General features: G+C 36.5%; 1 protein-coding gene across 15 annotated transcripts in view; it reads left to right on the top strand.

Moving 5' to 3' along the window:
• MEF2C (myocyte enhancer factor 2C) overlaps nt 1-13,053 on the top strand; it is a 149,056-nt gene that overhangs the window by 67,733 nt on the left and 68,270 nt on the right. For all 15 annotated transcript variants that reach the window (XM_029942589.1, XM_029942585.1, XM_029942583.1 and 12 more), the window contains one exon: nt 5,327-5,530. In XM_029942589.1, coding sequence (XP_029798449.1) covers nt 5,327-5,530 — 204 coding nt within the window. The remainder of the gene's footprint in view (nt 1-5,326; nt 5,531-13,053) is intronic.

Genomic DNA, 13,053 nt, shown 5'->3' with positions numbered 1-13,053 from the left:
CTGTAAAGTCAAAATTATCTTACTTCTACAAAAAATGGAGAGGATCTTTGAGTTCATGCCACCGTTTCTTTAGAACCTCATCTTTTTCATCAAATTTGGTCACACACCAAACATTCAGAATTTAAAATAGACTATTTCCATTCCATAATCCAACAGTTCAGGAAATGTTCTTTGAGTGTCCACTGGTTAGTTTGTATGAAGCCCAAGATGGAGTCTCTGGGGAATTTAAAAGCCAACCAGAAAAGCAGACTCCTATACAATGAATTCTGTAATATTAGAATAAGTCTCATAGTAAGGGTTTGTAAAATGTTTTAGAGGACCACAATGAGGGAGGAATGAGTTCTATCTCAATGTAACAATGAAAGCTTCGTAGGGGAAATTGGCATTTACACTAATTGAAGCCTTGCAGCTTGATGGGAGCCTGCCAGCAACCAGATGGAAATGGGGAGGGGCATAATGCCACAGTCATCTTTCACTGAGAACAAGATAAGAAATAACCAATATGGTAGGCTTCATTTCATATTAATCTTGATTGGGTTAACATCTACTGTTATTTTTCTTGTTCGGTCTAGAAAAAAGGTTAGTCAGAAAACAAAAACTGAATTCACCCAACTCTACATGAAAATTTCAAATCATTACCTGTGACTGAAAGTATAATGCTATTAACTAAATAATGCATTTTGTTTCAAATAAAAAAAATTGCTTTTAAGCATTAATGAAGTAAATGACTATTTTTCTCCAGCCATGAGGAAGAGACATGAATGCTTCAGGAAGATATATATGTAATAGAAGCCCCAGCACCTAGCACAAGTGTCTAACTTAGAGAATGGTCAATAAATATTGCTTAGCATCTGGCATGTAAAAAATGCTCATTCAAAATTGCTTAACTTATTTTTATTTCTGTGAATAGATTTACCAAATTTCTTTATAACTGAGTTGTATGGAGCTATATGATTAATGAATGTGACTTTTCTCAATTTAAAATTCTAATTTCACTTCCTGATTCATACTTAGTAAGTGCTAAAGTAATTGTAAATATAAGATGTGTAATGCTTGCCCACATGCTAGGATTTAAAACTCAAGGTTACTATAAAACTTAGTACTGAAACCTATTACTGCAACATTATCATTATATTTGGGACTATTTCAAGAAGTAAAGAAAAAATATAAAATAGTCATTGTTTACAGACTAATTTTGCTTTCCATGCATATATTACATATTAAGTGTCTTTAATTCTAAAAAGTAAATGTTGAGTTACAGTGTCCACTAAACAATACTGGCTTTATTCTCTGGTCAGTGCACTTTGATTGATGTAAAACACTGGAAAAGAGCATCTCTTTGCCTAACCACTATGAAAACAGTTCTCCATCTCACCTAAGTTTTAAAATATGTTATTTAAATAGAAATGGACTTGTCACTGTTACAAATTATTGTAGAGTTATAAAAATGTAATCATTAAGATACGTTATTATATTTAAGTATAAAAGCTCTGAATTGCAATCTTTGTCACTGAGTGGCATATTATAAACGAAGAGTAATATTCCAGGTCTCTTTAGAAAGCTTAATGCTTAAAAAACAGTTTTATCTAACTATGCACAATGAGAAAAAGCATTATAAAATACATTTTGAGTATGCTATGAAGAACATGAACATAATACAGAATTAAATTTAGAGCAATTAAGAGTAGATTTTGAAGATATTTTCTTAAATGCTTAATACAGTCAGCACCATTTCAGTTTGCAGTTTTAATGAAAAGAAGCTATATGCACTGACTTTTTTGACAGGTATTATTAAATAAGCATGCATTATCCAGTAGCCTATTTGGTGACACAAAAGTTGAGGAGTACCTAAAAGTAAACACAAATAGTAGCTTTAATGATATTTCTGAGCTGAAATGTACTTTGATGGTGAGTGTTGTAACGTGCTAAATTCTGAGGTCTGAGTACAACAGAAACCATACTGTATTGAGACATTCCACCTACAGTTTGTGGTTATGAAAGTCTGATTAAAAGTGGTTTAGATATATGAAAGTATTCTGGGCCAGTGCCTTCTGCATTGAACCTACTCTGTACACTGTTTCACTAAATAAAATACCAATGTGCAAGTATATTTGCAAAACTGAATTTCATCTAAAATAAATGTTAAAGACATTTGGTATAGGTCTATGTAGTTACTTATTATGATTCTTTATCCATTTCAAAGAGATCCAGTCTTTTTTTTTAGAGAGAGAGAGAGCGAAAGCGAGGGAGGTGCAGAGAGAGAGGGAGGGAGAAAGAGAAAATCCCAAGCAGACTCCACACTGTCAGTGCAGAGCCCATGGCAGGCCTCAAACTCACAAACTGTGAGATCACGACCTGAGCCAAAATCAAAAGTCCAACACCTAACGGACTGAGCCACCCTCAAAGAAATAGTTTTTATTTACTTCATTATTAAAACAAATCATGATTCATCTGAATGTACTCAAATAAAAGTTTCTAGAACTGTATGATAATTAGATATGAAAATAAAAAACTAGCCATATTTCATTAGAAGCACTTTAGAAAGACAGTAAACATAAAGCAAAAGGTGAAACATTGGCAATTATTACAAAGAAAAGTTGAAATGTAAGTAACATACCTGAATAGATATTGACTAGCTGATGTGTGCTGATAAATGCCATATTTTCCAAAGAATGATCAGTGGGGTTTCCATAGTTCAGCTTAATCTTTATATTAGGAATACTAAGATCCTCAAATCAGTAGACTCTTCAGGTCACCAACATAGACATATTTTTTAAGTTCTTCTTCTATAAATCAACCAAGTGAGGAATTAGAACTAGGGTTTTTGAGCTTAGTGTTAAGAGCTTAGTTTTAGGTACTATGCTAAATACTATACATATGTTTATTTTATACAGTCCTCACAGCAACTCTTTAGAGTAGGTGTTATCTCTGCTTTACAGATGAAAAATCAAACTCAGAGAAAAATCCAACTGAAAGAAATTAAGAGAATTTCTCATGACTAGTAAATAGCATGCTCTGCATTCAAATCCAGGGTCCTCTGAATCCCCATGTTCTTCCCTGTCTCCTGTGCTGCCTTTAATGCAAATGTAATAAAACAATATAATCATAATTACCTATAGATTTATCTTTTTAAAATTCTACTTATGAGTTGCTAAAAATATTTTATGGGAAAAGCTGTCACATAATTTTCGATAGCATCCATCAATTTGATATTTTTTAAAACTTCACATAATACTTCTCCCTGTTTCATTTTTATACTTAATTTTTACCACATGCCCATATGTGCCTGCTGTTCCAAGCACCGAGCATACAACAGTGAGCAAAAGACAAATGGCACATGGCTTTGTGGAACATGCACTGTAGAGGAGACAGACATTAAACAAATGATCACACACAAAAATATACACATTATAAAATGTGGTAAATGCTATTAAGGAAAAATAAAAGGTGATAGGTAAAACAGTTTAGTATTAACAAAGTGTAAAGGATTGAGGAGACCAGGAGGTCTGCTCACCCTCAGTTCCTGTCAACACATTTATTTAGGTGTGTGGGATGGAGTAGGATTCAGAGTTCACTGTGAGGTCTCTAGTTTGGGTGACTGAGTTTATTGTGAGATGGCCAATCCAGAAGGGGGAGCAGATTCGAGGATGAAGATAATGAGCTTAAGCTTTGGAGGTTTGAGAGATCACTGACGTTCAGATAGACATAGGACTGGAGGAGATCCATTGGGTGTCTGGAGATGGAAAAAAAAGATGAGGACCAGGAATCTAAATTTGGGAATTACACACAAATAGGTATTAAGTAAAACTGAGCTGGCCTCTCCAAGATGGGTTGGATTAGAAAGCTAGAAAAAACTTAAATGGTTCCTTTAAAAATCAGCTAAATTAGGTATTCCTGGGTGACTCAGTTAAGTGTTCAAATCTCCATCAGCTCAGGCCTTGATCTCAGAGCCATGAGTTCCAGCTCCGTGTTGGGCTCCATAGTAGGCATGGAGCATAAATACATACACATATACATACAAAAAAAAATAAGCTAAATTAAGTTAGCATTTCCTGGAGCATATGCCTCAAAAACCTAGCTTTGAAAAAATGATATTAAGTGCTCCTCTAAAATAAATAAGCAAAGAAACAAACATTCTCTTAGCAGTAGGTTTGGGCAGCAGGTTAAATAGTTTAAAAGATATTTTCAGCCTTTATTCTGTCAGTGTGCTTCATTTCCCAAGTGCATTGGGCTGCTAAACTTTTTGTTTTATTGAGTACTTTATAGAAATTATATTCCACAGAAGACTTACTGGGAAATGCTGGGCCATATAAAGGCTTACAATTAAGTATGTCCATGGTTTTTGGTGGGCAGACTGGAGTGTAATCAAGAGAGGAATGAAATTCGGAATACTGAATTTTTTATTTGCATTTGGTAGCCCTGCCAGGTAGGAAATATTTGAAGTCCGAGAAAGGGAGCTTTTGCAGACAGCACATCAGGAGAAAGGCATTGTGAAGAGTGAGGTTTTAAAGACTGGGGATGAATTGAGGAGGGAATGATTTCAGACAGGAGATCATCTAGGACAGGAAATTGATAAGGACGGGAATGATAGAGCCGCCTGGGAAATAGACAAGAAAGTGTGAACCTGAGAAACATTTCAAGGGAAGGAATTAAGGGACTTGGTAATAGATTAGATTAAAAGAAGAAAAAGGCAAAGATAACAATACAGTTTCTGGCCTGAGAGAGGAAGAAAGATACACAGATTGAAAACAGAACCCTAATAGTATTATGGCTAATGTACTTCCCAACTTTCTGCCGCAGTTCTAGAAAACAGAATACAATACTGTCTGAAAGCACAGCCCTATCCTTTCGAGTGTTTTCAATTAAATGGCAAGAAACTAAACAATTTTAAGAATTTTTGAACACACACACACAAAGAATTTCTGAACACACATCTAAAATGCTATGTTCATTCTTTAAGTGGTCAAAAATAAGTTCCAAACTTATAATTGGGAATGATGCTAACCATGCTGAAATTAATTTTCTTAAATCTTAAATTGTTCCAGAAAACATGAATAGTTCTCTGGTCACTTTCATTAAAATGCCCGACGTTAAATCTGGCATTTACAGTTCACATTCAGCAACAAGCTAGAAATCACACATTTCAAATTCTAAGCAGAACTTAGTTTTAGATTTATTTGCTTCCTTTCCAAATGCGTTAGTGCCCAAGGGCTCTGACAATGACACACTTTGTTTCACAAAGGAAAAGAGGTACTGTTAAAAAAAAAACAACTATGCATATTCTTTTCCTTAAAAAAAAAATCCCTGCCTGCTTTCTTTTTTTCAGGTGACATTTACAAAGAGGAAATTTGGATTGATGAAGAAGGCGTACGAGCTGAGCGTGCTCTGTGACTGTGAGATCGCGCTGATCATCTTCAACAGCACCAACAAGCTGTTCCAGTATGCCAGCACCGACATGGACAAGGTGCTGCTCAAGTACACGGAGTACAACGAGCCGCACGAGAGCCGGACAAACTCAGACATCGTGGAGGTGAGCGCGCATGCGTGGTGGGCGACCCCCCAGCAATGGCGGGTCGCGTGGTACTTGAACCTCGCCCGTGTACGCACACCCTTTCCTTTTCCTAAGCTGTTTGTATCTCCACAGATGTCCGCAAGGTTATCATCCCAACATTACTCCACCCTTTTTATCCCCACAAAACGGAAGTTAGAGTGATATGGGGATAGGGACCATGTAAGTCTGGTCCCTACTAGAAATCAGGCACCAGTGACGGTGTACTGACCTCATCCTCCATGAGTCGTCATTGCCCGCGGCCGTGTCAGAACACCAGACTTGGGAACTGGGGCCAACAGAGGGCTTTAGATTACTTTTGATAATTTCTTTTAGGTATAGACTAGTTTCACAAGATAGTCAAAACAAAAAAGTGAAGTCGCCCCAGACTTACACTTGGAAGTGTTTAACTTTGTCTCTTCCTCCTAATTCATTCTTCCTGATGCATTCTTACTGAAAGAATTAAGACAGTTATTCTGCTAGAAAGTTTCCCCCAATTATATGATTTAGTGTAGCATTGTTCATATACAAGGAATCAGACATCTGGTGAAATTAATTTCTAAATGTTCACTTGGTGTTTTATCAAAATCAGATTTAAAATGTTTTATTGTGGCAGAAGTAAATAAGCATCACATTAAAACTCAAAAATGTTTTTGATGTTTTTGATTCATGAGTGTGAATAGCATTGCCATACACTTTTAATTATTTCCTGCATGAATCCTATTTAAATCGCCTTAAGGTACTCTTCATAAGCACTGAATCCTGTACCAAAAAGGACGGATAACGAGGACTGTTCCCGTCTCTTTTCCTCGCCTGTCTCCCCGTGGTTTCCTAGACTGCAATTGTTATTGCTTTTCCAGAATTCAGAGAAAGTTAATAAATGTTTCAAAAATATATATTCAGAGTCCGTTTGCCAGAGTACAAGTTATTCTTACCATTACTTGGCAGTTATGAAAAAATCTAGAACTAATCTTGATCAAATTAATCAACCTCTCACTGCCGTCTTCTCTTTACCTGTTATGTTAGCCTGAGACTGATTCTTGTTTCTTTGCCTTTATTTGGAAGTTTTTTTAAAGTATTGAGCTGATCAATTTTTTTAAATGTTTTGCCTAATAAGGTCAAGCAAATAATTTCAGAGAAGCAAAAGTGAATAAGTAGACTTCATGTGGTATATGTTTAAAATACTTGCAGATTTGCTTTACTGAATGTCACTTCAGTTTCTCATTAACATGATTTTCATTGTGTGCTTGCCTTGATTTTGAAATTTAAGTCATTTATAAAACTTACCTACTATTAAAGATAGTGTTTTTATCCATGTAAACATGTAACTATGAAAATACACAAACATTAATATGAACAGAACTAGTTAACTGTCAAATCTCATAGATGCTTTTGTGTGTGTGTGTGTTTTGTGTGTGTGTATTCACACACATTTAACATAAACCCCAAACACAAAATAACTCTATACTCAAGACTCCATCTCATTACCAAAACCATTACAACAGACATTTCAGGATAACACAGAGTTGAGTTGGAATTTGTCTTTAGATCTAAACTGCTCCAATCCTTAACATGCTGTGAAATGCAGTAGAAACATAGTAAAGCCGTTGAAAAATTTGACGACTTTTAAGGTTTGTTTTCTTTAAGGAGGTTAAAAATCTAGAAAATTCGTCCTCTGAGAGCATTAGGATGATTTAATGGTGACTGAGAACTTTACATTCTCAAGACTTTCATATTCTTGGACAGATGGGTATCTGAGCCAGACTTCTTTTCTTAATGTTTATTTTTTAGAAAGAGAGAGAGAGAGACACAACATGAGCAGGGAAGGGACACACAGAGAGAGGAGACAGAGTCTGAAGCATGCTCTAGGCTCTGAGCCAGCAGCACAGAACCTGTCGTGGAGCTTGAACTCATGAACCGCAAGATCACTGCCCGAACAGAAGTCGGATGCCTAACTAACTGAGCCACCCAGGCACCCCATGAGCCAGATGTCTTTAAAGACCATGAGAAGAGCACTGGCTTGGAAGTCAGAGGGCTTGCATTTGAACCCTTATCTTGCACAGTCTTGCTATGTGACAAGTTAGCTACTTCTCTGAAGTTTTCTCATCTTAAAAATGAAAAGCAGTGAATTTAAAAGTCATTTGCAACACAGTCCTTTAAAAAGAAATCCTTTAAAGGGCACCTAGGTGGCTCAGTTGGTTGAGTGTCCAACTTCAGCTCAGGTCATGATCATACGGTTCATGGGTTCAAGCCCCGCATCAGGCTCTGTGCCAACAGCTAGCTCAGAGCCTGGAGCCTGTCTTCTCATTCTGTGTGTCCCTCTTTCTCTGACCCTCCTCTGCTCACACTGTCTCTCTGTCTCTCAAAAATAAATGAAACGTGAAAAAATAAATAAATACTTTTAGGGGCACCTGGGTAACTCAGTCTGTTAAGCGTCTGACTCTTGATTTTTGCTCAGGTCAATCATGATCTCATGGCTCATGAGTTCGAGCCACACCTCGGGCTCCATGCTGACAGTGCAGAACCTGCCTGGGATTATTTCTCTCCTTCTTCTCCTTCTGCCCTTCCCCCCAAAAAGTAAACTTTTAAGAAAGCAATACTTTTTAAAGACAGTGAAGCAGAAGCTCCATTATCTTGTATTTAATATCAATAAATTAAAGCTCTGAGTCTCTCAAAAGACCATTCTGGGGCTCTTAGTCCAAAACTAGGGATGGCTTGATTCTTTGAATGAAGAGAATGTGTTTTAAGTCAGTCCTGCTCAACAGAACTGAATCACACAATCTTCACCTATTTGGCTTTTCTAGTTTAGTAATAACAGATAATGGAAGAAGAAATAAGCTTGATAAAATTTACATTACCTCCAGATAGAGTATTTCTGGAAGAACAGCTCACTGAAATACAATTCTTGATATACTTGGTGGGGAAGAGGAAATCTGGATAGAGAGCTGCATTTATAACCAGTTTCACGAGTAGTTCTTGTACACACTAAGTTTGAAAACGTCTGCAGCACTAAGACATAAATTGTGTTGGAAGTTAAGAACCTGGGATACATCCGGGACTTGAGGAATCCGTTCTTAGAATGAATCTAACACAAAGTTGAGAGTTAAGGTAGTCTACTACTCCTTGGTAAAGTTTTAAATCCTATTTATTTTAATTTAATGGATTACATTTAACTGAGTAAGTTTAATGAGGAGCATAATATGTTTCATGAAGGGTCATTAGTTTTATATTTCCCATTTGGACTATTACTCCTCTCCCATAACCCTCCAAAAAAACAGTTTACTCACAAGAAAAAAAGATTGTGACCGAGAGAAATAATAGGATTCCCAGCATTTAGACCAAAAATACAAATTTTGTCCCACACCAGAATAGTGTTACAGGGTCATAGGAAATTGTGCAGTGCGTGGGTGCTGGAAAAGATTTCTTCTTTTAGCAAAAAAAGCTCTACATAATTATCATGTCTTTGCTTGGTAATTAGCCCTACAGTTACAATGGCACAAAGACTTACAAAGACTTAATAGACAGACTGAGATAGGTTTTCTTATTGTTATATTATAATGCAGCTTGACTATCTGTTTAGATACAATATGTAAATATGCCAGATTTAGTAAATGTGTTAAATTTGTAATCCATTGGTTTAAAACAACAAAAACAGTTATTGTATTAAAAGTGCTTCCTTTGAAGAAAGTGCATTTTATTTAACTATGTGACAAGTATACTGGATATTTACTCAAAATACTAGCTTATGAGGTCGTTGAAATTCAGTAGGGATTCTGATGATATTCAGAAACAGTCCCCTTCATCTCTTCCAACAGTCTTAGCTCCACTCCTGGCTCTCTTAGCTGCCATCCTACCCTCCCAGTTGATACTGGGCTCTGTTCCTGGAAGAAGATGTGGTGTTGAGCACTTCAAGGTGACCTGAAGAATGCAAGTCCCAGAGGGCATGCTTACAGGCCATCCTTCTGTTAGCAGAGATTTAGCATGTGTCAGCTTACAGTCAGCATTGTACAAGGGATTCTGAGACAGCAGAAGACAGACGTTCTTGTTAAGGATGTAGAACATACAGAAAAATCAGTGTGGGAACAATTGGAGGGCAAAGGAACAATAACCTCATTAATGTAATACAAAGCTACTGAAAGGAAGACATAAGCTGAACAGTTTAACAAAACTCATTCAAAAAGGTCATTGATCACCAGACCATTGCAGGTGGCCTTTGAGTGACAGAAGTCCCGGACAGGTTACCTCCGTATCCAACACATGTTTTCTAATCACAAAACCCATGAGAGTGTCACTTAGCACCTGGCCAGGAGGGAATGTGTCACCCTTCAGTGATTCAGTGATTCTCTTGAGCTGCTCATCCAGTCTGGGACAATAGTCAAATGACTAAGTGTGGAAGGGGACTGGAACATGGTGCCCTCTGCTGCTACCTCGGAAATCAAAAAGATGGACTTAACTCCTACAGAAGAAACATGTGACTCACAACTGACTCAGAGGAGCGTTACTGGCTTTTTCTTAGCTACACAAATGGGCAAGATTGTGTGTGTGTGTGTGTGTGTGTGTGTAAGAGAGAAAGAAAGTAGATTTAGAGATAATATTTGCATAAACTTTTATTTTTGTTATCTGAATCTTGTTTGGATTTAAAGATGTCTAAGAACACTTATTCCACCAAAATGTTTGCTTGCACAGTAATAATTAATGGCTGAATTATGACTGGAAAGATGTTAACACAGCTTATAAGTTTTATTGTTTCAAAATGTTCCTGGAGGCTATCAATAAACTAACTACCTTTACATATTATGGTAAAAATTCTTGAGCATAATTTTTGCCAAAAAATGCAGCAAATAGTGGAATTGGACTTTTTTACAAACTGCATGATCAAATTCAGGAATAGATATAAAATAAAAATATGGTTTTTTTCTACTTGAGCTTTCATGATTAAATAGGTTCCAATTTTATACTTACAAAATATAAAGTTATTTTTATGCATACTTTATAGATGTCTATTATACAGGGGTACTTTTTTATTATTACTTTTTACATTTTTTGCAATGAGATTTTGGATGGTTCTTTCTATAGGCTTCTTTTTGTTTGTTTCAAGTCTTTATTTAAATTCCAGTTAGTTAAAATAAATAAACAAATGTAATTAATTAAAATTCCAGTTAGTTTACATATAGTGTAATATTATTTTCAGGAGTAGAATTTAGTGCATATAACACCCAGTGCTCACAACAAGAACATTCCTTAATATCCATCATAGGTACCTTTCTTCTTTCTTAAGAGTAAAAGAACATTCTTTTGTCTGATTAGTCATTTGTTGTATTTTTATTTTTTCATGCATTCACTGAACAAAGATTGGTTGAATTCTTACCATGTTGCATGTGCCCTGGAATGCCTAGAGATATGGACATAAACAAGGCCCTCAAGGACAGTTGGTCTTTGAGATTGCTCACAAGGCCGTGCGTGATCTGGCCCCTGTTTATATGTTCCTCTCCAGCCAGACCCCTTTGCAGTTTCCCTCCCCTCACCACTGCCATCCCGTATTCGAACCACCAAAACATGTTTATATTCCTCAGCTTCGCCTTACTAGGCCTTTTCTTGGTCTTTATTTATCCTTCGTTCTAATCAGGTCCCAATTTATACTTTTGGAAAGCCATCTTTGTGTTTTTTCTATATTAGAGTTAGAATTATATTTTCTCCACCAAAGCACCATGTTATCCAATTACCTGTTCCACACTGGGTTTTAAACTCCTGGAGGGAAGGAACTGTGCATATGTTGTTTACCAGAACTATCCTATCTCTCTTGTTTACCTACAGAATATTTTGCCCTCAAAATATATTTGTAGAATAAATAAACAGGCGAGAGAGAGTTAAAACAAGATAGATCCAAATGATTATCAGATAGCATAGTATTACTCACTTAAAGTATAAAAAATGTTTTTATAGCTCCAATGAAACAGTTTGTTAAAATTTGGTTAATTTTGGGGCGCCTGGGTGGCTCAGTCAGTTAAGCCTCCGGCTTCGGCTCAGGTCAGATCTCACGTTCGTGGGTTCGAGCCCCGCATCGGGCTCTGTGCTGACAGCTAGCTCAGAGCCTGGAGCCTGCTTCTGGTTCTGTGTCTCCTTCTCTCTCTGCCCCTCCCCCTCTCATGCTCTGTCTCTCTCAGTATCAAAAATAAATAAAAAAAAAAAAAATTTTTTTAAAAAAACCTAAGTTTAAAAAACAATTGGTTAATTTTAACAAAGCACAATCAAGAAACTAAAATAATCCAAATCTGTGCTAGTACAGTAACCATTGGCCACATATGACTCTTCACATTTTTTTAAATTTTTTGGAGGGAGTACACATGAGCAGGGAAGGGGCAGAGGAATAGAGAGAGAGAGAGAGAGAGAGAGAGAGAATCCCAAGCAGGCTCCATGCTGTCAGCACAGAGCCTGATGTGGGGCTCAGTCTCATGAGACATGAGATCATGTCCTGAGCCGAAATTAGGAGTCAGATGCTTAACCAACTGAGCCCTCAAGGCCCCCCATGACTATCCACATTTAAATGAATTAAAAGCTGGGTAAGATGTCCATTTCTGTTCCCCACTGGCACTAGAGCTCAGTAGCCACATGCAACTGGTGACCGCTGAAGGGGACCCACAAGATGTAAAATACACTGACCATCATGGAAAGTTCCATGCAACCATGCTGGTGGAGGCTGAAATGGGACAGTGGAGGCATTTAATCGAATTGTGTTCTCACATTAACACCAAATTTAGTTCCTCAATATAAAATCTGAGGAGTGCATTTCAAAAGTAAAGAACCAAGTAACTGTGAGATTTTAGAATCCAAAGCATAAATGTTCACTATGAGAGACACCAGTTTGGAACTAAACATTCAGCCTAAAACTGAGAACATATTTAACCCTTAACCAATAACCACAGAGTCAATCAGTAAACTTACTGCCTGGTCAGAAAGCACTTGCAAGTCGTCCAGACTGACGGGCAGCTAGGCAATGTGTGCTGTTGTTTTAAGTGCAAAGCTTGTGAACGGAAAGAGGGTAGATCTTTCTTGTTACTATTTTAAATTTACTTGAAGCAACATGAACCAGTAGTTAACTTTATAATTAGCAATTTTGTTTCTTCAGAAAAGCAGGGTTTTTTCTTTATGAAGGAGCTTAGAAAAATAATATTCTTGAAGTACATTAAAAATTCTTCTTAGGTTACTAAAAAAATAATTAAAACAGTTCTTACTGTGATTAGCTCGGTAACTCTGCCCAGTCCTCTGTTAAACCAAGTATATAATTGCTTTTCACATAGTGCTGAAAAATGAAGAAAGAATTAATATATTCCATAAAGATTGAAACTTTCAGTGTTAAGGCTTCCAGGGAAAAGAGGAAAAATGATTTTGTGAAAAAAAGGTTTTGCAAATTTCTGCTAAATTATAATGTTAATTTTTGCTTATGTCTTTAAAAGACTTACTAGTCCATATAAATCATACTTATATTTATTTCCCAAAGTCTATTT

The sequence above is a fragment of the Suricata suricatta genome, chromosome 6, assembly GCF_006229205.1.
Source record: "Suricata suricatta isolate VVHF042 chromosome 6, meerkat_22Aug2017_6uvM2_HiC, whole genome shotgun sequence".
Classification (NCBI taxonomy): domain Eukaryota; kingdom Metazoa; phylum Chordata; class Mammalia; order Carnivora; family Herpestidae; genus Suricata; species Suricata suricatta.
This window is presented reverse-complemented; position numbering and strand designations above follow the sequence as displayed.